At 43.0% G+C, this 27,301-nt stretch overlaps 1 protein-coding gene across 2 annotated transcripts; it reads right to left on the bottom strand.

Moving 5' to 3' along the window:
• Positions 1 to 5,791: 5,791 nt before the first annotated feature.
• Positions 5,792 to 25,608, bottom strand: LOC101071775 (vang-like protein 2). 2 transcript variants are annotated; one of them, XM_011619559.2, is made up of 8 exons: positions 25,485 to 25,608; positions 12,212 to 12,582; positions 11,821 to 11,944; positions 11,017 to 11,624; positions 10,468 to 10,601; positions 10,190 to 10,325; positions 7,796 to 8,039; positions 5,792 to 7,390 (listed from the first exon to the last, which is right to left on the bottom strand). In XM_011619559.2, the coding sequence occupies exons 2-8, from the start codon at positions 12,280 to 12,282 to the stop codon at positions 7,130 to 7,132; spliced, it is 1,578 nt and encodes a 525-aa protein (XP_011617861.1). In that variant the 5' UTR covers positions 12,283 to 12,582; positions 25,485 to 25,608; the 3' UTR covers positions 5,792 to 7,129. The 2 variants fall into 2 exon arrangements, with proteins under 2 accessions (XP_011617861.1, XP_003978282.1); XM_003978233.3 differs by having other exon boundaries at positions 12,212 to 12,391; positions 25,485 to 25,581.
• Between the last annotated feature and the right edge of the window lie 1,693 nt (positions 25,609 to 27,301).

Genomic DNA, 27,301 nt, shown 5'->3' with positions numbered 1-27,301 from the left:
AGCACATGGGCAAAGCACGAAAACAGCTAAATTGAAAGATATTTTGCCATGGCTTCTTGTACTTATTTTTTACTGTCTTTGATTTTAATCTTTTCCCTTGGCATGAACATATTCAAAATGGGAACGTTGAATGTCAACGGAGCCAGGGACGCAAAAAAAACGGGCACTAGTGTTCGACACAGCAAAAAGAAAACGCATTGATGTCCTGTTCCTCCAGGAGACCCACAGCGACTGCGGCATAGAAGCGGACTGGGAGAAGGAGTGGGAAGGACAGGTGCTGCTGAGCCACAACACCACCCTCAGTGGTGGAGTGGGCCTCCTTTTTTCAAGGGGCTTCAATCCATCGTCCCTGGAGGTGGAGCATGTGGTGAGGGGACGGTGTTTGATGGTGAAAGCGCGCCTCCAAAACCACTCCTTGGTTTTTATTAATATTTATGCTCCCACCAACGGTACAGAGAGGAAGAGCTTTTTAGAAAAAGTTGGCACTGTTTTAAATGGTTGTGGGGATGATTTTTTATTTCTGGGTGGAGATTTTAATTGCACCGAGTCCTTTTTAGACCGCAACCATGCAGAGCCTCATCCAGCCTCGCAACATTGTCTGAGACAGCTGGCCTATTCTCATGGCCTGGTGGATGTGTGGAGGAGGATGCACGCAGACAACAGGCAATACACTTGGTCCCGCATGAGTGAGGGTAGGATCTCCTCGGCCAGACTTGACCGATTTTATTGTTTTAAACATCATTTTAGTGTTTTTAGGAGCTGTAGAATCATGCCTGTCGGCTTTTCAGATCACTCGTTGGTTTTAGGCGAAGTCGCCGTGAAGAACATTTTACCCAAGAGTGCATATTGGCATTTTAATTCCAGCTTAGCGCAAGACAACAGTTTTAGGGATGTTTTACGGCACTTCTGGTTGGGGTTTCGAGAGAGAAAGTCCGATTTTACGTGCTTAAGACAGTGGTGGGACCGTGGAAAAGTAGAGATACAGCTCCTGTGCCAGCAGTATACTCTCAATGCCACGCAGGACACACGCAGGTCGATCAAAGATCTGGAGATGGAGATAGTGGAGCTAGAGGCGATTGGCAGCTCCACAGGAGATCGAGGGTGTATTGAAACCCTCCAATCTAGCCTCCAGTCCAGCCTGCTGGACAATCAGGTACAGGGTGCACTGGTCAGGTCCCGGATACAGGACATCACGGAGATGGATGCTCCCTCTAGCTTCTTTTTTGGGCTGGAGAGGAGGCGCGGGCAGAACCAAATGATCCATTCACTGTTTTCGAGCACAGGGCAGGAACTCGTGGAGCCGGGCCAGATAAGACGGCGAGCAGTGGAATTCTTTTCCTCGCTCTACGAGACCGAGTACTGCAGCGACGATGGCCTGTTCGACGAGTTCTGCGGGGGCCTCCCTCGGGTCTCTGAGGAGACAAACTCGCTGCTGGACAGGCCGCTGCAGCTCGACGAGCTCCACGCCGCACTGCTCGGGATGAAGGGAAAGAAAGCTCCAGGTGTCGACGGGCTCACGGTAGAGTTCTTTAGAACCTTCTGGGACATTGTGGCCCGCGACATGCTGGAGGTCTTTAACGAAAGCCTGGCCTCGGGTTCCCTGCCGTTGTCCTGCAGGAGAGCGGTGGTCACCCTCCTGCCAAAAAAGGGCAACCTGCAGGAGATTAAGAACTGGCGCCCTGTGTCTCTGCTGTGTCTGGATTATAGGATTCTGTCCAAGGCCTTAGCCTCCAGGCTCAGAGAGGCTATGGAGCAGGTCATCCACCGGGACCAGACTTACTGTGTGCCCGGCAGGTCCATAGGAGATAATGTCCACCTAATTCGAGATGTTTTGGAAGTCTCCAGATCACTGGACGTTGATACTGGTCTCATTTCGTTAGACCAAGAAAAGGCTTTTGACCGGGTTGAACACCAGTTCCTCTGGAAGGTGATGGAGAGGTTCGGGTTCAGCCCTGGCTTTATAGCGATGATCCGCGTCCTGTACTGTGACATTGAGAGTATGCTGAAGTTTAATGGCAGTCTGTGTGCTCCCTTCAGAGTGCGTAGAGGCGTCCGGCAGGGCTGTGCCCTCTCTGGAATGCTCTACGCCCTCTCCCTCGAACCCCTTCTCTCTAGGGTCCGTGCAAACGTGGATGGCCTGTTTTTACCGTCCTTTTACAGAAAAATTGTTTTATCTGCCTACGCAGACGATCTAATAGTAGTGGTGCGCAGCCAGAGGGACGTAGATGTTTTATCTAATTTAACAGTTTTATTCAACCGCCTGTCCGCGGCCAGGGTCAACTGGCAGAAGAGTGAGGCCCTGGCCGTTGGCAGGTGGACAAATGGCCTGCCGGTCCTTCCCCAGGACCTTGCCTGGCGGAGGGACGGCCTAAAGTACCTCGGTATTTTTATTGGAGATGAAGAAACTGAAAAGAAAAATTGGCTCGACACGTTAGAAAAGGTAGACGGAAAAATTCAAAAATGGAAATGGCTCCTCCCCCGCATGTCGTACAGAGGCAGAACTCTTGTCCTCAATAACCTGGTGGCCTCTGTGCTCTGGCACCGGCTCAGCTGCATGGAGCCACCCTCGGGGCTACTGGCACAACTGCAGACAAGAGTTCTGGCCTTCTTTTGGGACGGCATGCATTGGGTCCAGCAGGGGGTGTTGTACTTGCCCAGAGAGGAGGGAGGACAGGGCCTCATCCACCTGGCCAGTAGGACCGCCGCTTTTAGAATACAGTTTGTACAGAGGTTTTTAACAGGGCCGGCGGACCTAATGTGGAGAGATGTGGCCAGATGTGTCTTCAGACGGGTGAGTAACTTGGGGCTGGATGATGCTCTGTTTTTAACTGACTTTAAATTTGCAAAGTTAAATGGGCTACCTCCATTTTATCAGAGTGTTGTTAAGGCATGGGCCCTTTTTAAAGTTGAGAAAAGAACCAGCTCTGAATCTCTGTATTGGCTGCTAAGGGAACCCACGGTGCACGGAGCCAGGCTGGATGTCTCGGCCGAAGCCCCGCCGAGGCTGACGGCTGCACTGTGGCGGACCCGGACCCTACTCCTCCAGCACGTAGTGGCCGTGGCAGGGCCAGACCTAACGGGTGCGGAGGCAGTGGGTTCCCTGTTAGGCATCCGCTCTACCCAGGCAGCTGAGGGGGTGCTTCGGTTATGGAGGAACAGGCTCAGCACGAGAGAGAGGCGTATTCTTGAGGACTACGGCCAGGGGACCGAACCCGACAGCGAGGACCCCTTCCCGGAGATCAGGCTGGTTGCCCACCTCGGGAATCTAGACGGTCCTCTCCTCAGACCAGCAAAGACCTTCTCCCTGGTGGCAGTCGATAAGAAGACCCTGTACAACGACTGTGTGAGGGTACTAAACAGGAGAGGACTGTCGAACAAGAGCACCAGCGTGTGGGCCGATCGACTGGGAGGGGATGGAGCCCGCCCCTGCTGGAGGGTCCTTTACAAGCCGCCCCTGAGGAAGAGGACCGGGGACCTCCAGTGGAGGATCCTACATGGGGCTGTCGCCTTGAACGCTCTCCTCTCCAGAATGAACGCTGCTGTGTCGGACCAGTGCCCGTTTTGTTCCGGGCGAGAGACTGTGTTCCACGCGTACAGTGAGTGTGAGAGGCTCACTGTACTTTTTAATGTCATGAAGGGTGTTTTTAATGGTTTTAAGGAAACCTTTTCTATTAGAACTTTTATTTTTGGCGCAGGCTACAACTCAAAAGCCGCTCGCAACAAGTGGCAACTCCTGAATTTTATCTGTGGTGAGGCAAAAATGGCAATTTACGTCTCCAGGAAGAACAAAATTTCAAAAACTGGAGACAGTGAGGCCGCCTCTGTATGGCGCTGTAATGTCCGGTGCAGGCTGACGTTAGAGTTTGGGTTTTATAAAATGATGAACGACCTCGGCAAATTCCAGGACATATGGTGTCACAAAAATGTTTTATGCACTGTGACAGAGGATCTTTTGCACTTTGCACACCCCCTGGTGGGATAAATTGTATTGTATTGTTGAGTTCTTAGTATTTATTTATTTATCTATTTTTATTGTGGTTGGTGGTATCATTACTATTATAACTATTGTTATTGTTATTATGATTACTATTATAACTATTGTTATTGTCATTATGATTACTATTATTGTTATGATTATTATTATGATTATTACTATTATTGTTGTTCTGTGGTTTTTCTAAACAGGGCGTTTTGTGGCCCTGTGTAAATTTGTGAATTAAAGTATTTTGTAAAAATCAAAAAATCTCTTCTCTTCTCTTCTCTTCTCTTCTCTCCTCTCCTCTCCTCTCCTCTCCTCTCCTCTCCTCTCCTCTCCTCTCCTCTCCTCTCCCCTCCCCTCCCCTCTCCTCTCCTCTCCTCTCCCTCTCCCTCTCCCTCTTCTCTCCTTCTCCCTCTTCTCTCCTTTCCTCTCTTCTCCTCTCCCTTTACCCAGCCGGCCATCCTTGCCGCTGTTGCTTGTCTGGGGTTAGGCCCTGGGATTCTGGAAAGCGCCTTGAAACCATTTTGATTGTAAAAGACGCTATATAAATAAATATTGATTTCATTTATGGAGTTAAACTTGATTGTTTTGTAAACTTGCTCGGATGTTCTTTATGCTATAGTTATCTGAATAAGTGTTAATATGTTACGTTAACAAAGCAGACACGTACTCAGTTCGTTGTGGGTCATGTAGCTGAATTTGTTACGTTAGCATACCGTAACACTATTGCTAATCCATGCTAATTGCCTTTCAAGATGAAATGTATGTTCTTGGTCTCGGATTTTACCAAATAAATTTTCCCCCAAAATGCGACTTATAGTCCAGTGCGACATATATATATATATACACACATACACACACACACACATATATATATATATATATATATATATATATATATATATATATATATATATTCTTTATTATGCATATTTTGGCTCGTGTGACATATAGAAAATACGGTAGGTTCACTAACCATATAAAATCTGGCTAAAAATTGAAATATTTATAATAAACCATGGAAGTTAATGACCAGAGAGACCACATTAGAATAGGTTCAAAACAATTATTTTGAGGAAAAATGACAAATTATTTTATGCTGGCAGCATTTTTACAGCTTTTGAAGCACAGAAATGTCATTGCCACTGTTGCTTGTCTGGGGTTAGGCCCTGGGATTCTGGAAAGCGCCTTGAAACAATTTTGATTATAAAAGATGCTATATAAATAAAGATTGACTGATTGAATGATCATTAAAAACACTTGAAATGTTGAAACTATCCTTTCTGTGCATGAACACCACTCAGACATGAATGTTGCCTTACTCTCAGTCTGCAGTATAATATTGTGAGAATGACACCATATAAAACGAGAATTCCATCCAGGATGTAGCACACGCACATGTCATCCATGGCCTCTGCACACACAAATGCATCACTTTCATCATGTCACAGATGTTGAAAGAGCATTTTTTAAAAAATCAATTTTAACGCTTACCAGTGCAGGTGGGACTGAGCATAAGAAAGCTACCGGCGAGCACGATGAGCTCCAGATTAGAGTGAGCTTCTGAGTGAAGCTAGCAAGACACTGAAAGCTGAGATCAAATCTTTCTGAACTGTGCAGGCAACAGAAACATCAGGAAGTCCAGAGCTCAGTGTCCCTTTTCTGAAGTTGTCAAACCACAAAGAAGTTCCTCTAAAAAAACTCATGTGAAAACTCTTGTCTCATCCCCTATTTTAGCATTTAGTATAAGTTTAATAATGGAAAATGGCTCCCATACTGTATACTAAACATACTAAACACCAAGAAAAGGAAAATGCAAGACAAATCTTTATTTTTTGACAAGCCATTTTGATTTGTTAAATTGCATCAAAACAGGTATTTTCAAATGACTGATTAAAAACAAGTCATTAAAAAAAGTACAATATGCATTGTTACAATGTCCAACATACACAGGTGCCTTTTTTTTAACTGTAGAAGTGTGGGGACAATTGTGTCCTTTCTGCCCCTGCACATGTAGAGAGCAAGGCTACAGGAAGACTGGTTCAGGTGAGGCGGTGTTATGCTACAGCTGCAGTTACAATCATGTGTCAGGGTTGGGGTCGTTGTCGAAAAGGCATTCAAAAGACTGCAAGTCACACATAGTGGCTCCCAAAGTGGCTCTAAAAGTGGCCAACGGCTGCCTGATTGGGACCAACGGTGGTCTGAAACACACCATCCGGACTGTAACACACACGCTATGTGATCAATTCACAGATCAGGTATTGTTTAACACTAAATTATTGTTATTATAATGAGCACTCAGGGGAGTTGTTCCCTGACACACTTACTTTTGGGTTTAGTCATTTTGTGTTAGTCAATGGTTTAAACAGTGCAGGGAAATTCACCACTTCCCTCTTTTTAAAAATCTTTCTGTAGCCTCTGCTGCTTTGTTAAGTGATATTAGCTGCTGTAGCATCTTTACTGTTTAAATGTGCAGAAGTAGACTGCAGGTTACGACCAGAAGTTGATGGTTTTTTGCTGTTTTCTTGAAGACTCTTGAAAAGCTGCACAAGTAGGCAATCATGATACAAAACTGAGAAGGCATTTGCACTTTTTTCTTTACATCTAGATATAAAACACAGACTACAAAAAAGCCACATATTAAGTAAATGCATACATTACATTCTGTAAGTAAAAAAAGGAATCACGCCTTTTAATAGAAAAACAGTCTGTCATAAAGAATGAACAATACACTGACAGTGGTGCACCAGCACTGACACATAATTGGTTTTTAAGACACAAGAGGAAGTGGCATAGATGACGTAATGTCCCCTCCTCTGGCATTCGGGTGCCAAGTCAGCAAATTAATGTAGTCTGGTGACTAAAAAAGGCAAATTCCATTAAGGAGGGTTTTTTTTGTTGCTGCAAAGACAAGTGTCAAAACAGCAACAGAAAATGTCAAGGCATCTGTTTGAATCCAGGTTTTGAAAATCACCCAGCTGATCACAGTTTGATATTAGATAATCTATGATGATGAGGATGATGACAAAACAGTGTGTGGGGGAATCACCCTGCTCTCCACCTCCATCACAGACAGGGGACAGTGACAGGATAAGCAACATCCACAACAGCCCCTGCCAGTGGGGAGAGGCAAGTCAGGAGGTGCTGGCTTTATACTGAGGTCTCCGACTGCAGCCTCATGACAAATTTGTGGCTTTTCGGGTCAATGAATTCCTCCCCAAGCCGCAAGAAAGGGAGTTGTGTCACGGTGACCACTAGGGAGAAATCCAGATGACGTAGTGAGAAAACCAGACCTTGACGAAGCGCTGACGTCACTGGCTCCTCGCTCACTAAGGTCCACTGGCGTCCTCTGTCGTTCTGATGTTGATACTGCATAGTGGGGCCCGAGGCCAGGTAACGCGCAAGGAAAGCCTAACAGTAGGATGCAGGAAGTTAGAAACATTTGTACAAATCTAAGACATTATGTTACGGTCCTCTTAACTTGTGTAATTCCATCTTTTTCTGGGAGTTAAATTCTGCTACACAAAGCCACAAATGATTATTTTGGAGAGTATAGCATGCATTGTTTCTAATGGTTTTAGTTTTTAAAAAGAAGCTTGAAAATGTTTCTTCAAAAATAAAGACACCAGTTTTGTTTAAATCAGACATCACATTTGAAAACACACTAAATGAAGTTTTTGTTTTAAATTAGACAAAATAAATTATGCTTAAAATGTGTTTCAAATGTGTAAAATATACATTGCAACAGCAAATATTAAAGCCCTCAAATAGTGTTGTTTCTTTATGTTAGGTGTTAAGGTGATCACAGTCTTTTACCTTTGGCGTCATGTTGTGTGTGATACAGAACTGTAGGTGTGTGAGGATGCTCTCCATGCTGTGGAAGGCCTGTTGTCGGGTGGTTCTCAGGTATTTTTGCATGGCCCGGGCCATTGGAGCAAATATGGCTTGTGCGGCCTCTCTTGGATCCATGATCTCCCTTGGATGCTTGGGTGATGAGGCAACCTCATCTTCATTGAGACGCTTGATGTGTGTAAAGGCCTCTTCTACTGCTACAACCAATCTGCAGAAATAAGGTGAAGCCTGAGCACCAACACAGCACGCAATTTCCTAATGGAGTAAATATGTCATTTCCAAGCAGCAATGGTTCTCGGTTTCTCTAACCCTAACATCGAAGGTCGGTAGGGGGAGGTGCCAGAACACCTTTGGATCACTGCCGGGGTACACTTGAGCAAGGTACTGAACCCACAAATGCTCACATAAGGCCCTGCGATGAGCTGGGGACACATCCAGGGGTGGACCCTGCCCTCACCCTTATGATCACCCTCCCCATGACCCGCAAGGTAAAAAGCGGTTATGAAGACAACCGAAAAAAGGAGAAAATATCACTGAGCAGGGATTTTTTTTTTTAATCAATATATCTCTTATTACATATTAGATATGTCTTATTTAAGTTTCAGCATAAGCAGATACCGTATTTTCACGACTATAAGGCGCACCTAAAAGCCTAGAATTTTCTAAAAAATCTACGGTGCGCCTTTTAACCCGGAGTGCCTTTTGTATGGATTACGGTAATATTGGTTAATCGCGGCTACCGTAGTCAGTAGGCGTGGCCGAGGTAACAGCAGTAAATTCAGTCCCAAACCATTTCTGTCTGTAAAGACCCCAAAATGGCTCCTTGCAAGAGACGCGCTTTTGACGCAGAGTTCAAACTGAAGGCAATCAGTCACGCAGTTGAACACGGAAATAGAGCAGCGGCAAGAGAATTTAACGTGAACGAATCAATGGTGCGGAAGTGGAGGAAGCAACAAGACGACCTGCGCCAGGTAAAGAAGACTCAACGGAGCTTCCGAGGAAACAAAGCAAGAAGTGGATTAACAAAGGAACTCCAGCCGCTAGATATTGGTGTCAACGGGGCATTCAAAGCTAGACTGCGAACTGCGCGGGAGCGGTGGATGACGAACGGCGAACACACGTTCACCAAGACAGGGAGACGGCGCCGAGCGTCATACGTCACTATCTGCCAGTGGATCGTAAATGCCTGGGCATAGACCGTGGTCCGAGCTTTCGGGAAGGCAGGGATTGTCACTGAAATGCCAGACAACACCAGCGACACCGACCCTGATGACGACTTTGACGAGACGGAGCCGGCCATGTTGGACGCCGTATTCGCACAACTGTTCAATTCGGACACCGAAGAAGAAGAATTCGAGGGATTCCTGGATGAGGAATGAACTGATAAAGTGATCTTTACGTGTTTCTTTTGTGTGTTTACAACTTAACAAGGCTGGTCATACTGTGAATATGGAAATTACCGTTTGAACAACGTTGTTATATTGCTATTGCTATCGCTTTGCACTACTTCGAGAGTTCGAGTTACCGTATATTGTTTGCACTAACGTTTGATTTACCGCAACGGTACTACGTGATAAAAATGTTGCACTAAATCGAAGATTTATTAAACTCCACTATCCACTTGTGATAAAAATGTTGCACTGCCTGTTATAACTCGCTGTTATTAAACGAACTGTGTTACCGTACGCGAAAACACTACGTCACTCGGGAAAAATAATAAAACAGCTGTTTATTCGTTTTGGGAGTGAATAGAGTTGTGAGAACGACGGTTTGTATTCTATTAATAAAGTTTGACTGACTTATCTGGCTGTTTTATTGACGTTCCTTTTAGCGCAGCTCGATCTAGTGAACGCGTCATGAAACCACAGACACTACGCAGTTTCTATGCTATGCGCCTTATAACACGGTGCGCCCTGTGTATGAAAATATTTCTAAAATAGGCTGTTAATTGAAGGTGCGCCCTATAATACGGCGCGCCTTATGGTTGTGAAAATACGGTAGTTGTATCTTTGTATCTTATTCTCAGCATAGCAGCCAATTTTACAGTGCTCTTATAACATCATCATTTAACTAAACTTTATCAATAAAACAACAAAAATTTTCTAATGAAGTGATGTATTTTCATGGGTTTGGGACATTCTGAGAGCAGTTTGGTACACTTAAATAAAGATTTCTCTTTTGTGTTTGTAAAAATGTTTTATGAACTATCTGTTCCAAACACAAAAGGGAAAGCTTTATTTCAGTGTACCAAGCTTGTTTTTAAAAACAAGCCATCCTAACAGATGGTGGTAGAACCACACCATGCCCACTCAGCGGTCATCTCTAAAGTGTGCCATGACAACTACAGCGCTGTCTCACCTGGCCTTGCGTTTGCGGATCCTGCGTTCCATCTCGGCCTCTTCGTAGTAGAGCTCGTTGTGGGAGTTGTCTCTCCTCCGGGCTGCCGCTGCTATCATGGCTCTGGACTGGCCAGTGGAGTTGTTAGTGGGATTTTCTGTAAGGCAAGACAAACAGAAGGACAAGCAGGGAGATCAGAGAGACAGGGGAACAGAAATGTGTTTAGATTGTGAGCACTTCAACTATGAATGAATGGCTCCGACGCACACCGAAACAGAACATGTTTAGGGTATATTTACCATCCAGAGAGTAAACTTTGAAGCCTGTCATCTTCTTAGACAGAATGGACTTGGGTAGGTTGGGCAGAACAGGGTTGTAGACGGGGAAATCGCAATAATAATGATCCAACAACCAAACAGCTGCCCGCTGGATACTGGATACAGAACAAACAGGTTACACAACCGTTCTTAGATGGCTGTTATGAGAACACTGCCATGATAAGATTGTCTAAACCATGACAGTTTAACATTTGGCTTTTTAATACATAGCTTAATATGATGCCAATATTTTGTACATGTTCTATTGCTCTGAGAGAATTGTGATTGGGGGTTCAAAAGTATAACCCTCATCCTCAACCATGTGGTGTCACTCGGACTTAATCAGATTTAAAATGACTATTTGGGGAAGAGGATTAGCTCGTGGAATTGTGGAAATAACACAGGTGTTCAATCAACATTTTTTCTTAGGTTGTTTTTCAAATTAAAAACCAAACATCAGCCAGTTCAAGAATGGCAAATTTAACAACTAGTATTGAATAGAGTTCAACTGTTTGGGGCCATCTCACTGACCTGAGGTGTCCTATATTGTAGAATTTACTGGCTCCATCTGTGCTTCGTACCACCTTAAGGCAAAATGCGGACTGTAGATGTCGAACCTCCAGCAGCACCAATGCTAGGTATTGGATGAAGAGCAGCGCATCCACCAGTGAGGCAGCATATTCCACAATCCCCCTGTAATCCCTCTCCTGGGGTTCCAGCACACGCACACCATAAAACAGCCAGTAAGAGGCCACAAACAGGAAGACCAAAACCATCAGCAGACAGCGGAAGACAAAGAAACGTGGGAGTGTGGCACGGGGGCTCCGGAGGAACAACGCCCAGGAGGAGATAAGCAAGACCAGGAGTTTGAAGGCCAGAGAGACATACAGGCCTTCGCAGGGTGTGCCACAAGGCTCGAGGGTGTCACGCCACAGCACTTGAGGGAGAACGAGGAAGGCTAAAGGCGTGACCAGGGCAAAGAAACTCAGACAGCCTCCCAAAGCTACGCCAATGAAACGATTGCACTCCAATGGGGTTGACTCCTCCAAGTCTTTGGTGACCCGTGTCAGATCTTCATTCGAGATGCTGTGCTCCGAGGTGCCCGTCACAACTGTGGTGGTCTCGCCCCAGTTATCATCCTGTAGAATGCAGAAAAACAATCACTATGAAGTCTGGATATAGATAATATTTAATATAAACTTTTTTTTTCTTTTTTTTTTTTAAATCGAAGCAAGCAAAAAAACGGAGTGGAAGAGATGAGGTGAGTATTCTTTTCTTTTTTTTTTAAAAATGCTTTTGAAAGGTGTTGTTTGCATAAAAATGGTCATGACCCACCCTGTCATCTCCACGGGTCGACTCTGCATCCAGCAGTGGCTCTCCTGGTGTCTGGATGGTCACAGATTTGTCACCACGACTGCTGCTGTCTCGACTTTTAGAACGATGGCGGTCTCTCCGATCCCTGGGAGACAAACACAGGAAGTGCTCAGTGGAAGTGAGGCAGAATTTAGAACCACAATGACATTATCGTCGCTCATATGCCAGTAGTAGCGTTATGCCAGTGAGTCAATCTTCAGAAGTGATTGCATACAGTAGTGCAACATTTAGAAACAGCAATACTTTTTTTCATCATATAACAACTTAAAATTGTGAAGGTGAGAAACTCACCTTCACCTTCTCACCAACTACTCATTTTATTTAAAACTCAAGTTATGCAACCTGTATTTACCTGTGCCTGCGGGAGCTCCTAGAATGGGAGGACTTGTAAGAGTAGCCCGAATACTGCGACTCGTTGTCCATGTCTTGGGTCGGCAGTGAGCAGGCCTTATGAGCCCTGCCGCCTCCTCCCACCGTGCTGCGCCGCTCACACACTCCTCCCAGCTGGCGCTTGCATTCAGAGATGGACTTGCTAGAGAGCACAAGGGGTAGCTTAAGCAGGTCAACCTTACTCCGGAGGGAATCTATCTTGAAGGCCAATCAGGAGCGCTCAGGAGAAGGGAGGATGGTGAGCAGAGGAGGCTAAAGGACAGAGATTAGAAAGCTGGTAGGAGAGGATGGGCAGTGTGATGGTCACCGGGGACAAGTGGAAGTGGCTGACATCTGCAAGAGGAAAAGGGTTGGGAAAGCAGAATGGTTAAAAGTTATCACAGAACACCTTGGATTGGTTGCCTCTGATCCCCATTTTAAAATATAATTAAGCTTTTATTTAAAAAAAAAAAAAAAAAAAAAAAAAAAAAAACTAAACCCAGTTCAGGCTAGAATCTTTAAAAATGTTGATTGGAGGGCTCCACACTAAGACTGTTCTGTCGTCCCGGGGACATAAAAATATGTATTTGGTAGCATAATTAATAGTCCCCCGGACAGTCAGGACAATTTTTTGGACTCAAAAAAGACCCATGAAATTAACAATAAAGAGAATATGACTGTGTTACTACTAATACTGTTACCACAGGACACAGTGCTGCTTTGCACTGTACTTCATCCTGCCTGTCTCGCTCTATCATTTCCTGCGATGGGAAAGTTTGACTTGCGGTCCGATCTGCAAGTGTTGAAGTCAGGATTTACAGTCTGTAAATGAATAAGGAGATTGTATACGTTCATTTGTAAAGCCTGATACCACACCCTCTCTGTCGTGCATGTGGGTTTTTGAGTGTGTATTTTTCAGATACTCTGGTTTCCTCCTAGGCCCAAAATAATGCACATTTGGCAGATTGGAAGCTCTAAGTTGTCCCTAAGTTTGAGTGTAGAAAAGAAAGGTTTATGCTTATTGATGGGCTAGTGAACCGTGTATCTAGTCAAAAACACACCATCCTTAAATCACCAGTCAGCCTGAGGTTTTAATTTAGTTGAGTTTGTTAGTTGTGTCGTACGAAATGCTAAAATCTCAAGGGATTTCCCTGCGTTTAGGCATAGGCCTCAGTGATTCTGGCCATCGTCTTGTTTGAAAAAAGGCCAGAAAATAATGGTATCGATTTTCAATGATCGTGACTGAATAGAAATATGAGCATTTAAGTGCCTCTATAATGTGGATGGGGAACTGTGCAAATCACGCAAGTGTCATATGCTGTGGGTATTTGCATCGTAAGTGCACATGCCCTGTGACGCCTTCCTGTATCGTAACTTTTATCGCTTTCACCAAGGTAATCTAAATTAATTCGCTACAAGTGTAAAGTTTAATAAAAAAAAAAAAAGCTGAACATATAGCCTCATATAGACATGATTGAGCTTTGAGACAAATGGAATATAGCATCTGTTCACTCGTAGTATGTTTTCTATAGAGTGAAGAGAATTTGTGTTTATCTTGTTATCATGTGTTCTATCATATGTTCCTGTCTTCTGTTAGAAGTACTTTAGAAGTTAGGAATGGTAGAATCATTAGCAAGTGTAATAAAGATCAGTGACCCGTCCTTGACAGGATTGTTGTTTAGACAGTTGTAATCTCAGAAGCCAGTTAGGCTGAAGGTGTTAAACACCCATCGTAAAACTGGACAGCAGAGTGGTCTTGATAAGCTCATCTGCGGGAAGAAGGTGAACTTTGATCTGGCCATTTGGGAAGACAACAGAGAACAAGGAGTGTACCAGCATTCAATGGGACTGGAAGAAGAAGACGAGGTCATCCAAGAAGAAGGACTGGATTGGACTGAATTAACATCAATAATTTACATATGTGTTTCTATAAAAGATTGGGTCAAGGGATAGTTAGGTTGTCAGACTTCATGCCCTGGCAATGGACTCTGTTATTGTAGGGTTATGAACTGGCCCGGAGCACTGTTATATTTGTATCTTGAATTGGTTCCATTTGCTAAATACATTTTGAAATTGGCATTTTTCTTCTTGAAGTCTTCATTCAAAGAACATCCAGATTAGCAGTGACACACAAGAGGTATTGCGATCCAACAAGAGCCAAATCGGTGCCAAAAGGTTTAATTATTTGAAAAAATAATATTTGAAACTGAAAGTTTTGTTTCTGATGTTGAAATGCAACCACAGTTTTTGTGTTACAATTTTTAAAATCTTCAGATTCTCTTTTTTTTATTTTTTTTTTATTTCTGCATCTTATATTTTCATTTCAGTTTCAAAACTGTTCTTCAGGCTTGGGTCTATTTTTTCAGGTTTAGACTTATGGCCGTGATCAGGTATGGGTGGGCATGGTAACAAATGATTGTTGTGGAATAATGAGTGACAGCATGGCAATGAAGGCTGAGATTGTGTGGCCTTCAGGGAATGTGGGTTATATGACACATCATGTTGATTGGCCGCAAAAATGTTTCATAACTGACTAGGTACCAATCATAATATTTGGTCAACATATTATGGCAAAAATTGCAGTTTAACACCCAAGCTGCCCTTATTTCCTCATGACATGTAAAGCAACGCAGGACGGCAGCTTTGTTAAATTTTACTACCGTGGCTTTTACTTATAGTTTTGTCTAGGTTACCCCATAAAAATAATCTTGCGCATTTTTCTACAGTTTTATTAAATATTTGAGGGAAAGCATATTTTGATAGTCCAGAGACCCAATATTTAATACTCCCAAGTACCAATTCATATTTTGTGAAAGTCGAGCGCTTAAGACACAGCACACACAATTTTATATCAAAGAGCAATTGTACATATTAACTATTATCTGAGGTGTTTGATAACCATTTAAATGCCCAATACCCAATCATACCCCACAAGCATGATTATGTAACATAAAGACGTCTTTTGCTTTTTGTGCATGTTTCAAAAGTAAGACGCCTCTTGAACACTGAGGGTATATTTAGACATTAAATTATATATTCGGCCATATTATGCTGACCAAATATTGAAACTGGTGTCACATAAATTTTGAAACATCTGCTACTTTGCTATTGGAAACTTTTTTGTGGGCAGTCTCGTCAATATGAGAGATAGTGTTCATTGATTTTAAAGTTACCTGAAGGCATCATATTAAGGGATGGTCTCAGCCTCACCATGCATCACTATGCTGCCTCTCATTATTCCACAGCTTCCCATGCTAGATGAGTCTGAACATGTAAACCTATGACCAGAAACTAAAGAAAAATAGAAACTGGGAAAAAAAAGATTGAAATTGAAAATATAAGCTGCAGATGCTTTATGCTAGTGATGGGACGAGCGACACTGGTGCGTCAACACTGTGCCGAGAGCTCAAGAGTAAAACCCCGTATCGGTGCGTGTACAGTATTGCTTTAAGAAAGAATCACGTGACCGATACAGGAATTGTATCGTTTGGATGTGCCGCGTCAAAGTGTGTTTATAAGGAAAAAAAACTGTATCGACATGTCGTGGGTTTGTTGGATGGAGTTTTGCAGTTGCGTGACTATGGATCGTTCTAAGAAGTTTTCCCCAGTGTGGAATAATTTTGATCTTGTGACTCCAAACAAGGGAAATCTTTTTCTCCTTTGAGCATTGTTTACTGTTATATACTATTTTTTACGGTGGCGCATTGCACTCACTTTATCAGTTTATCAAGTGAATGACCTGTGATACATATGATAGTCAGTTAAAGAGCCTTACAGTTGCTTTATTCATTTTATAGGGTGTCTATTTTTTTAACAAGTGAATGCAATGCGCCACCTTAGTTTTTACTCTGTTCTGGTAAGAGGTTTGAATTGTTTGGAACTTTTTATGTTATTGTAGGTGAAGTGTCGGCTCTGCTCCACAGAGCTATCTTACATCAATAAGAGCACTTCATCAATGCTGAGGCATTATAGAGCTCGGCATGGCAATGAAGAATTGGCAGATACTCGTGAGAGAACCAGAAAACATATCCACATCTGCATCAACTTGCACTTAAAACTCTCTGCTCACCATCGTCATCTGCATCGTGTGAAAGAGTATTTTCTAAGGCTGGGGAGCTGGTGTTTAAGAGGAGAAAAACTTTTGTTTCTCAATAAAAATTCATAAACTGATCACTTTTTTGTATCATTTCATATGATTTAACAGTTAACAAAAAATGTGTGTACATAAGTAACATAACTTATGCTGTTTGTAGCATTAGCTAACAGGCTAGCCACCATAAGCATAAACCCCTTGAGCCGCTGTCGCCGGTTGGGTGGTGCTGTACATAAGTTAGTTAGTAAATCTGATGTTGGATGATCAATCATTCACACAGATGAGTAGTGGATTATTTTGAGGAACAAAACATTTTTTCATTTTTTTTTTTTTTTTTTTTTTTTTTTTTAAATCATTGCAGTTTTTGGATGTTCCTGGACAAGGTTTTATCTTTTTCAATTAATCCTTAGGTGACAACAGACCTCCACAATCACCCGCAAGGAGAACACTGGGCTGCCTTCTAGAAAATCTCCATGAACGTGACCCTGAGGACTTCCTATATGATAAGGCTTTAGATCATTATTTAGGAAGCTCTGTAAAATACAATGTCCAGAACATAAAATTCAGTTCTACAGTTTTTTATTCAAATTGAAATCAAACATTGTTTTTAAATGGTTTACACATTACTTTATTCTCATATTGCTTAATCTAGCTCTCACTTAACCACCACATGACTTTGAAACATCATTGTTGGATACAATGGCTGCCATATTGGATTACTGTGTTTTCACCAAAACCCTTTGCCCTCTCCCTCTCTCGTGCCTTCTCCCATTCTTTCTTGTACTACCTGCACTACCACTGGGAAAACAGGGCCTCATTGCTGCCATGGTGATGAAAAGGGGTGTTCAGATGGGGGAGGAGCTTGGAAGTTGACAGTTGTTATGGAAACCTGACCTCTTACAACCCTCTGCCACTCTACTGTCCACACCAATGAGAAATTACCAAATTAAAGTATTGGCATGATTTTCTGTTTATATTCTGAAGTAATGGAGATGATCAGTAAGCTGCAGTGTGAACACTAAATACTGATGTCACTTATTTTTATTTCCATTAGGGAATGTGAAAACCAGGTCACTTATGCAGGGAGTACAATGCAACATGGCAAACTGTCAGCAACAACATTAAAAAGATTTGAACAAAATGTCATCGAATAGACAGGCTGACCGTACATTTTTCTTCAGATGTCATCTTTAAGGAGAGCTCTCAGCATGTCTGTCACAAATCAACAGGTTTTTATCTATACAGCAACATCAGAAGCAAAACTTTCCATGTTGAGTTTTTCCCATACATTTTTAGTTTTTATACCGTATTTTCACAACCATAAGGCACACCTTATTATAGGGCGCAGCTTCAATTAACGGCCTATTTTAGAACTATTTTCATACATAGGGCGCACCGTGTTATAAAGCGCATAGCATAGAAACTACGGTAGTGCCTGTGGTTTCATGACGCATTCACTAGATCGAGCTGCGCTAAAAGGAATGTCAATAAAACAGTCAGATAAGTCAGTCAAACTTTATTAATAGAATACAAACCAGCGTTCTCACAACTCCATTCACTCCCAAAATGAATAAACAGCTGTTTTATTATTTTTCCCGAGTGACGGAGTGTTTTCGCGCAACACAGTTCTTTTAATAACAGGCAGTGCAATATTTTTATCACATAGGGGATAGTGGAGTTTAATAAATCTTCGATTTAGTGCAACATTTTTATCACGTAGTACCGTTGCGGTAAATCAAACGTTAGTGCAAACACAATATACGGTAACTCGAACTCTCACAACTCTCGAAGTAGTGCAAAGCAATAGCAATATTACAACGTTGTTCAAACGTTAATGTCCATATTCACAGTATGACCAGCCTTGTTAAGTTGTAAACACACAAAAGAAACAGGTAAAGCTCACTTTATCAGTTCATTCCTCATCCAGGAATCCCTCGAATTCTTCTTCTTTGGTGTCCGAATTGAACAGTTGTGCGAATACGGCATCCAACATGGCCGGCTCAGTCTCTTCAAAGTCGTCATCAGGGCCAGTCTCGCTAGTGTTGTCTGGCATTTCAGTGACAATCCCTGCCTTCCTGAAAGCTCCGACCACGGTCGAGACTGATATATCAGCCCAGGCATTTACAATCCACTGGCAGATAGTGGCGTATTTCGCTCGGCGCTGTCTCCCTGTCTTGGTGAACGTGTGTTTGCCTTCCATCATCCACCGCTCCCACGCAGTTCGCAGTCTAGCTTTGAATGCCCTGTTGACACCAATATCTAGCGGCTGAAGTTCCTTTGTTAATCCACCCAGAATGACGGCAAGAACTGAATTAGTGTTTTTTTTTTTTTACACCATTGGTGATATGGGCGAGCATGGAGTCGCAGATCAATAGGGACGGAGCTGCGTGAAAAAAGCCACCCGGTCTCTTGACGTAAATTTATCTCAGCCACTCACTCATCTTTTCTTCATCCATTCATCCCTTTGAGTTAGCTTTCATGGTTACGCCGGCTGGAAAGTTTTCTTTTGGCAGTCTTCCTTTTGAAAATAACCAGGGGTGGAAGTTTCTGGCCATTAGCCTGGCAGGCGAGAACTACGGTGAAGGATACCTTCTCATTCCCTGTGGTGCGAACATTCACCGTATGTGCTCCCGTTTTGTCCACAGTGCAGTTCACAGGAATATCGAAGGTGAGCGGAACCTCGTCCATGTTGATGTGTTCTGGCCGGATCTTTTTTTCCAGCGATGTTGTTTCTGCAGTATGCGCGGAAAGTGGCCAGCTTTTCTTGGTAATCTTCAGGCAGTTGCTGCGAAACACTCGTTCGTGTGCGGCTGGAGAGGTGGCCTATTTTCATAAACCGAAAGCATCAAGAAGGACCGCCTCTAAATCTTCAGTTCGTCTGCTAGCGCTGTTGCCTTCATTCGAATAGTGACTGTAGAGACACTTCTACTTGCTGCTCTCTGTTCAACAACCCACTGTTCGAGTTTGTCCTCCAACTGTGGCCATCTTGCTTTGTTTCCTCGGAAGCTCCGTTGAGTCTTCTTTACCTGGCGCAGGTCGTCTTGTTGCTTCCTCCACTTCCGCACCATTGATTTGTTCACGTTGCCGCTGCTCTATTTCCGTGTTCAACTGCATGACTGATAAGCCTTCAGTTTGAACTCTGCATCATAAGCATGTCTCTTGCAAGGAGCCATTTTGGGGTCTTTACAGACAGAAATGGTTTGGGACTGGACTGGAATTCCTATTTATCGTTCTTACTGCTGTTACTTCGGCCACGCCTACTGACTACGGTAGCCGCGATTAACCAATATTACCGTAATCCATACAAAAGGCGCACCAGGTTAAAAGGCGCACCGTCGATTTTTTAGAAAATTCTAGGCTTTTAGGTGCGCCTTATTGTCGTGAAAATACGGTACCTTTTCTATCACTAATGTAACCACTCCACTGCCTATGGTTTAGAGTTAGACCTAATTTCTTTAATCTACTCAAATCGAAGGAAATTTAAACCATAGTTTATATTTAATGGTGCCTTTGGCTTTTCTACCCTTGTCTGACTTGATGACTGCTGTATGTGGCCCTGATATCCAAATGCATCTGTCATTCAAGCTGCTGCTGGTTGTGATCCCTGCAGATGGGCCTTCAGCTTCTTCTGCTTTTGCATGTAATGTTCAGCAAGTAAGAACATGCCTGCAAAGATCTCTTTCATTATTTTTTCCACATCGCCCTTTTAATCATGTCTTTCTTAAAACCATCAGAAGTGGTTTGAGAAAAAAAACACATACACAAGTTAATAAATATTGTACACTGCCTGAACACATGGTAATAGATGAGATCCCAGCAAGACCAAACACCCACTGAAATTTAGATACATTTTATCAACCTTAAAAATTACTTGGTTCTGCTCGTAAAATGTTCAAAGCTTAACCTGTACATTTATTTTGATAAATGGTAACTTATACCCTGATCTTAAACCAACTTTTGCTAGAAATGCAGTCTGTATCTACGTCAGACTAAGTCAGACTCTCATGCAACACTTGATTTCCAGAGGTGTGGTCCAGTGTTAGGGTGGATATTGTTTCCCATTCAACCCCTATTGCCCATTTAAACAATACCTACAGGACACTTCTCAATGTCTTCAGGCATGATAGCACTGAGGATAAAAATGTTCTAAAGGAAATCCTAGACAAATCACCTGAAGCCAAATAAGCCAATTGGAGCAAACAGATCATTTTATAACAGCAGAATTCACATTCACTGTTTATATCCTGTGCTCTTATAACTGCTCACATTTGTCATCAATTGATTCTTCTAGAACACTGCATTTAAGGACTGTGTTTAAAAGAGAACATTGGATTTTACAATTAGACAGTGTGCCTGAGGACAATGTCTTTCTCAGTGTGTGGTCCGACGTTTACCACTGAGACATGCAAAGAAAGAGTTGTTTCACGGCCAAATTCTCTTCTATATGCTTCATCATCAACCACTGCATATTTAACGCACACCCATTAATTGGTGATTAATACCAGCTGTAGTCCTGCAGTAACGTGAGGCATTAAAGTTTCATAGAGCGTACTTCCAATAATTAAAAGTTTCCTGATTTTCAGGTTCTTATTAGCCAATATTTATTCGGCCGCTTTCATCAAAGCAATGCAGAAACCAGAGACTAAGTCAGATTCCGTTAAAAAAAGAACATAGGAAAAGTAATGTGTTTTTACAAAGCCATTTTGGTCAAGGACTGCTTTGGCCATGTTGTATTTGAAAGTAAACGTTGCACTAATTGCAATTTTATTTCCCCAAATCAACAAATGGGGAAGGGATAGTGCTCAATAAAAGACCGGAAGACAAAAATCATCCACAACTGAAAACAAACCAAGACACGATTTATCGCAAAAAAATTACAGTTACACTCAGCAGCAATTCATTAGGTACCTTTTTCAATTGCTTGTTAGCACAAATAGCTAATCTGCCAATCACAAGGGCACAAGAATGCATTTAGGCATGTAGAAGTGGACAAGACAACTTGCTAAAGTTTAGTGAGCAACAGAATGTGGAAGAGAGAGGATTCAAATGATTTTAAAAGTGGTTTGGTTGTGGGGGACCAATGGACAGGTCTAACTATTTCAGAAACTACTGATTGGCTGGGATTTTCACGCATAACCATCTCTAGGGTTTACAGTGAATGGTCCAAAAAACAAAGTATCTAGGGAGCAACAATTGTGTGGACAGACAATTGTGTGCCTTGTTGATGCAACAGATCAGAGAATATGCAGACTGGCTCAAGACGAAAAGCAACAATAACTCAACAGTTCATTACAACCAAGGAATACAGATTACCATCTCTGAACGCACAACCTGTTAGACCTAGAAGAAGATAGGCTACTGCAGCAGGGGACCACACCAAGGACCACTCCTGCCAGATAAGAATGGGGACATGAGGCTACACTTCACACAGGCTCACACAGGTTACCAACTGATGATTGGTAACACAATGACTGGCTTCAATTGCAGCAGCAACGTTCAGATGCGCAGAACATTCAGCTGGGTCAGAATTTGGCATCATGAAAGCACGGAACATCCTGTCTTGTAACAACAGTAAAGGTTAACAATGGTGGTGTAATAGCACAATTTGGGCCCTTTATCACCGGTAGCGTTTACGCACCAATGTCATCATACCACGCAACCCAATATTTGTACCACCATGATGGATGGAAAAATGAAGTGTCAAAGTGACAACAACGCTTCTGCTACAAATAATTTACAAATCACCCCTGAATAACAGCAATGTTGTCCTCTTTAGCCATCTTCAGTCATCTCAAAAGGAGAAGGCAATGATTGTTATATCACAAAGTTGTGGGAAATTGGCCTGCAGGATCTGTGTTTATTGAAGTCCATGTTTTTGTAATCTGCAATTGGGAGCTGGGTGTTTTGTCAAATTCTATCAGCAAGCGTTAAACATACCGTATTTTCCAGACTATAAGGTGCACTTAATATCCTTGAATTTTGTCAAAAATCAACTGTGCCCCTAATAATCCAGTGCGGCTTGTGTATGGGTTAATTCTGTTTGTGCATACTGACGTCAAACCAATTTTAAAATCTGTCAAAATGTTTTGATAAACTACAAATAAATCAAGTGCACCACTTATAGGATTACGGTAGTCAGTGTGGGTGTGTGTATCGGTATATAGACCCCAAAATGGCACCTGTTAAGAGGCAGGCTTATGAAGCGGATTTCAAACTGAAGGCTATCAGTCACGCTTGGGAAATAGAGCAGCTGCAAGAGAATTCAATATTAATGAATTGATGGTGCAGAAGTGGAGGAAGAAAGAAGACAAACTGCATCATGTAAAGAAGACCAAACAGAGTTTCAGGGGGAATAAAGCGAGATGGCCACAGTTGGAGGAAAAACGTGAACAGCGGGTTATTGAACAGAGAACAGCATGTAGAAACATCTCAGTAGTCTATATTTGACTTAAGGCAACAGTGGTAGCGCGCGATATGAAGATAAATGACTTTGGGAGGTCCTTCTTCTTGCTTCCGTTTTATGAAGAGGCATAATCTCCCCATCCACACCAGAACTACCATCTCACAGCAGGGTAGTTCTGGCTGATCTGCGACTGCATGCGCACCTATCTCACTGATACTGTCAAAATCCAAATGAAGAAAACTAATTTGGAGCTTGCCATAATTCTGGGTGGATTGACAAAAGAACTCCAACCGCTGGACATTGGTGTCAACAGCTCGTTCAAAGCTAAGTTGAGCGCCGCATGGGAACATTGAATGACAGAAGGCGAGCACACATTCACCAAGACAGGGAGGCAGCCAAGTTACGCCACTATCTGCCAGTGGATTGTGGATACCTGGGCTAAAATATCAGTCTCAAGTGTCGTCCGAGCTTTCACGAAGGCTGGAATCATGACTGAACAGCTGATTAACAACAAAGAGACTGACTCGGAAAATGACGAGAGGGATACAGGCGTCCTTGGTGCTGAAATCGCCCAGCTGTTAAAACTCAGACACTGAAGATGAAGACTTTGATGGATTTGTTCAATAGGGTTGAGCTGAAAAGTGAGTGTATTGTTTTGCATTTTAAGTGTTACAATTGAAAAATGTTGAGTTATTGTGATTGAGCTGAGTAAAGTGTGAGTTATATGACTGTTTTAGTTCGCTTAATGCACCTGGTTTGGCTTATGTATGAAAAAAACCCTGTTCAGACCTCTTTTTTGGCAGTGCGCCCTATGGTCCGGAAAACACAGTACTTACGATGAATAAACACTGTCCTCCAATTGCCTCCATAGTAACCAGATCTCAACTCAATAGAACACCTTTGGGATGTGCTCGAACGGAAAATACACATCATAGGTGTATAGCCGAAACTCTGCAGCAACTATGTTGATACCATCATGTCACCATGGACCAAAATATCTGAGGAATTTCCCCAGCACCTTGTTAAAATACAAAGGTAAGATTAAGGTAGTTCTGAAGGCAAAAGGAGGCCCGAACTTTTAGTAGGAAGGTGTACCTATATAAGTAGTTGGCGATTGTACATTTTCCCAAAGGCAAAAGCAAATTGCTCTACCTAAGCCGTTTGAGCTGAGACAGCTGCTGGCAGGCTGCACCAACTCTTAGATGGCCACTTCCATTTGATACACCAACTGTGAAAATAAGTGTGCACACACAGAGTGGTCAAAGAGGGGGAGACTGCTCAACCCTGGCCACCACCCACTGCTGCCTGCTACAGCAACAATGAAGCTAGCAAAAACACAAGACAACCACTACTGTTAGCCTGCAAGTACACAGAGGCAGTTGTGTGTGCGTTGAATCAACAGGCCTGTTCTCTGCTAAGCACCTTACTTCATAGGGAACCTGCATACAATATGTTTTGAAACCTAAACAACATATTAAGGAGACAAGAAGTGGCTCCTCAACAAGCCGCCATTAGATGTGATGCATTCATCTACGAGGGCTCAGGTTCATTAAAGTGCTATTTATTTAGACATTACCATCATATAGCAATGCTTAATGTTAAACGTCGCTACCCAAGATGAAAAATTCATACTGTTGGCTTCAAGTTTTACCTAACTATTTTACTTTAGTTCAATTATTTTTTTCTGTTGCCTGCTTTTTGCATGATTTCATTAGTATTATAATTACAACAGAGCGGTGTGCATATAGTATGATATTAATTCTGCCATTCAACGTGATACTATGATTAAAAAAAACAAACAGCTCCTGTATTTTGTGGTTCTTTAGTGCTGTTGGAAATCCCCAGGATGTGATTATACAGGCCCCAATTTAATGCATAAAAATTAAATAAACTTTTGAGTTCTGATTTGAAGCTATGGATATATCTATATATGAATTAACTTTCAAAAGATATCATTACAAATAAATGTTATTTTGGTTTAAAGACGAGCAATAACACAGTAAACATTACTCCAATACAAAAACAAACTTTGGTGTTACTTTCCAAATCTACTTAGGGCTCATTCCAGATATTGTTCTCAGTTTTGATCTAAACTCAAAACCCCTGTTGGTTAATGAGGTAAGGATAAAACCAAAGCTTATCACTTTCAATCTAAAAAATATTCCAGCTCGTCTCCTGTGAAAGTGTTCGTACCGAGCGTTCAGCCTTATTCCACAACAGCCTCAAGGATTTACTGGACATTTCCGTCGACCATAAAGTCTTGTACCATCTACCAAAAAATAAGGATAAGGTTCCTGTGCAAGAGCAGGACAACGGGAGACAAGTCCACAGCGATCGTGATCAAATGTTCCCCTCTTCTCGTTTCGACTTTGCTCGGGGTAAAATGAATGAACGCACTCCGATTCCCAGCAGGAAAATTCAAACGCTTCGGCCTGAACGCAACCGCATCGCTGCCAAATCAACCTTCAGGCGCATCTCTGGTCGGATCCATTCAGTACGCCATAATCGAAAACCGTCGTTATCAGTATTAAAAACACCTCAGAAAGTTACGCAGCCTCGGTGAGAATAACAAGAGGGTCGACCTGGGTCCTTAACTTCCCTGTGGTTTGTAAAAAGAAGCCGACCATCGCGACCATTGTTTGGAGGAATCGGAAACCGAAGACGCACCGAAATCATCCGCGTCTCAGCGAGGGCCTATCGCGCACAGTTACTTACACCAAGTGCAACATTTGATGTTATTTTCAACAAAAGCGTACTTACTTAATTCAGATTATGCATTCAGGTATTTGCACTTTCTTTCCACTCAACCGTAGCACCGTGGCCCCCGCCTTTACTCCACTTTGGCCCCTCCTTTGATTCTCTCTCCCCCACCGGAGGGGGAGGGGTATGCGACAGGGAGAGAGGGGAACAGCTGCGTCCAGCTGGGAGGCGGGGTTGCCCGCCTTAAAGGTCCACCCACCACTCCCTGTATATAAGTCTTCCCAGTTCTTCCAGTATAGAAATGTTTCTCCGCCCCCTCCTATCTTCCAGAAAGACAGGAGAGGTAAATTACCAGGCTGAGTAAAATTAGGGCGTCGTAAATTATGTGTATAGCTGTATAACTTTATCTTATTTTGTTAGGGTAATGGTCAACATGTAGCTTGGTGTAGTAACATTATCTGACACAGTGTTTGCACTCACGATGTAATTTAGTTTAAGTTGTGACATCATGTGTTCTTATACCCTCAAACCACACCAGGAAAAACCATCCATCATCCATTCATCCTCTACCGCTTATCCGGGGTCGGGTCGTGGGGGCAGCAGCTTAAGCAGAGAGGCCCAGACTTCACCCTCCCCAGCCACTTCTTCCAGCTCGTCCAGGGGGATCCCCAGGCGTTTCCAGATCAGTCGAGAGACATAGTCTCTCCAACGTGTCCTGGGTCTTCCCGGGGGCCTCCTACCGGAGGGACATGCCCTGAACACTTCACCAGGGAGGCGTCCAGGGAGCATCCTAACTAGATGCCCAAGCCACCTCATCTGGCTCCTCTCAACGCGGAGAAGCAGCGGCTCTACTCCAAGCTCCTCCCGGATGGCAGAGCTTCTCACCCTATCTCTAAGGGAGAGCCCAGCCACCCTATGGAGGAAGCTGGGGAGGATAGGAACGAAGGTCAACCAGTAAATCTAAAGCTTTGCCTTTTGGCTCAGCTCTCTCTTCACCACAACAGAGGAGCTTATTCTCATCCCAGCCGCTTCACACGCGGCGGCGAACCGATCCAGTGATCGTTGGAGGTCACAGGCCGATGACGTCAACAGCACCACATCATCTGCAAAGAGCAGAGACTTGAGGTCACCAAACCGGACCCCTCACTGGAAGGCGCGTTGAAAAACCTCTTTTGTGAAAAGGCAAAACTTGAAGGAGAGCCACAGATGAGGGATCCCTCGCCCTGAGATGGACAGATGTGTACAGAAAACATTAACATCAGTAATCTATACAGTGTATAGAAATAAGTCCATGGGCCGAGGCACAGTTTTAGATGTCCTTTTACGGAGTTCTGGCCCACCTATCCGTCAGATCTTGATGGACCATATCTAGGATCGACAAAACTAGAAGAAGAAAAACAAGAAAGGTACATTTATGTGACGTGAATATATAATTTTCTAGGGGTAGGGGAAGCCTATGGAGAGGTGCAGGTGTATGCACCAGTAGTCTGAACCTATAGCAGCTGAATGGGGCATTCTGTTCACCCTAATTATGAGCCTTATCAAAAAGTAAGGTTTTGTCTGGTTTTAAATAATAACACCTCTCAGATCCATACTGTATTTACTGAACCCTTCTTTGTTGAAAAATAAAATATGGTTGTTTTTTTTTCAAATTCAAGACATAGGTATGTTTGCTGGTGCACCAAATGAACCGTGTGTTAACATCACTGTGTTCAAAGAACAAAACCAGCCACTTCTGTAGTCTATATTTACAATATAAAGTTGTTTTGATCAGCCTTGAAGAGGAATCAAAGAAAAACAACACAAAGCTCGGGACCAAGCATCTAATTTACAAGAGATTTGCAGGCACAAAATATTAATGTAATAGTATGTGACTT

This window comes from Takifugu rubripes, chromosome 22 (assembly GCF_901000725.2).
Source record: "Takifugu rubripes chromosome 22, fTakRub1.2, whole genome shotgun sequence".
Taxonomy (NCBI): Eukaryota; Metazoa; Chordata; class Actinopteri; order Tetraodontiformes; family Tetraodontidae; genus Takifugu; species Takifugu rubripes.
Note: the sequence above shows the minus strand (reverse complement) of the source record. Positions and strands in the feature narration are given on the sequence as shown.

Bases quoted from the DNA above. Each gene is read 5' to 3' on its own strand.
- LOC101071775 (XM_011619559.2), bottom strand. From the start codon at position 12,282: ATGGACAACGAGTCGCAGTATTCGGGCTACTCTTACAAGTCCTCCCAT. The intron at 11,945-12,211 runs GTAAATACAGGT...TTTGTCTCCCAG, and splicing joins AGGAGCTCCCGCAGGCACAG to GGATCGGAGAGACCGCCATC. The intron at 10,326-10,467 runs GTAAATATACCC...CTTGCCTTACAG, and splicing joins CAAAGTTTACTCTCTGGATG to AAAATCCCACTAACAACTCC.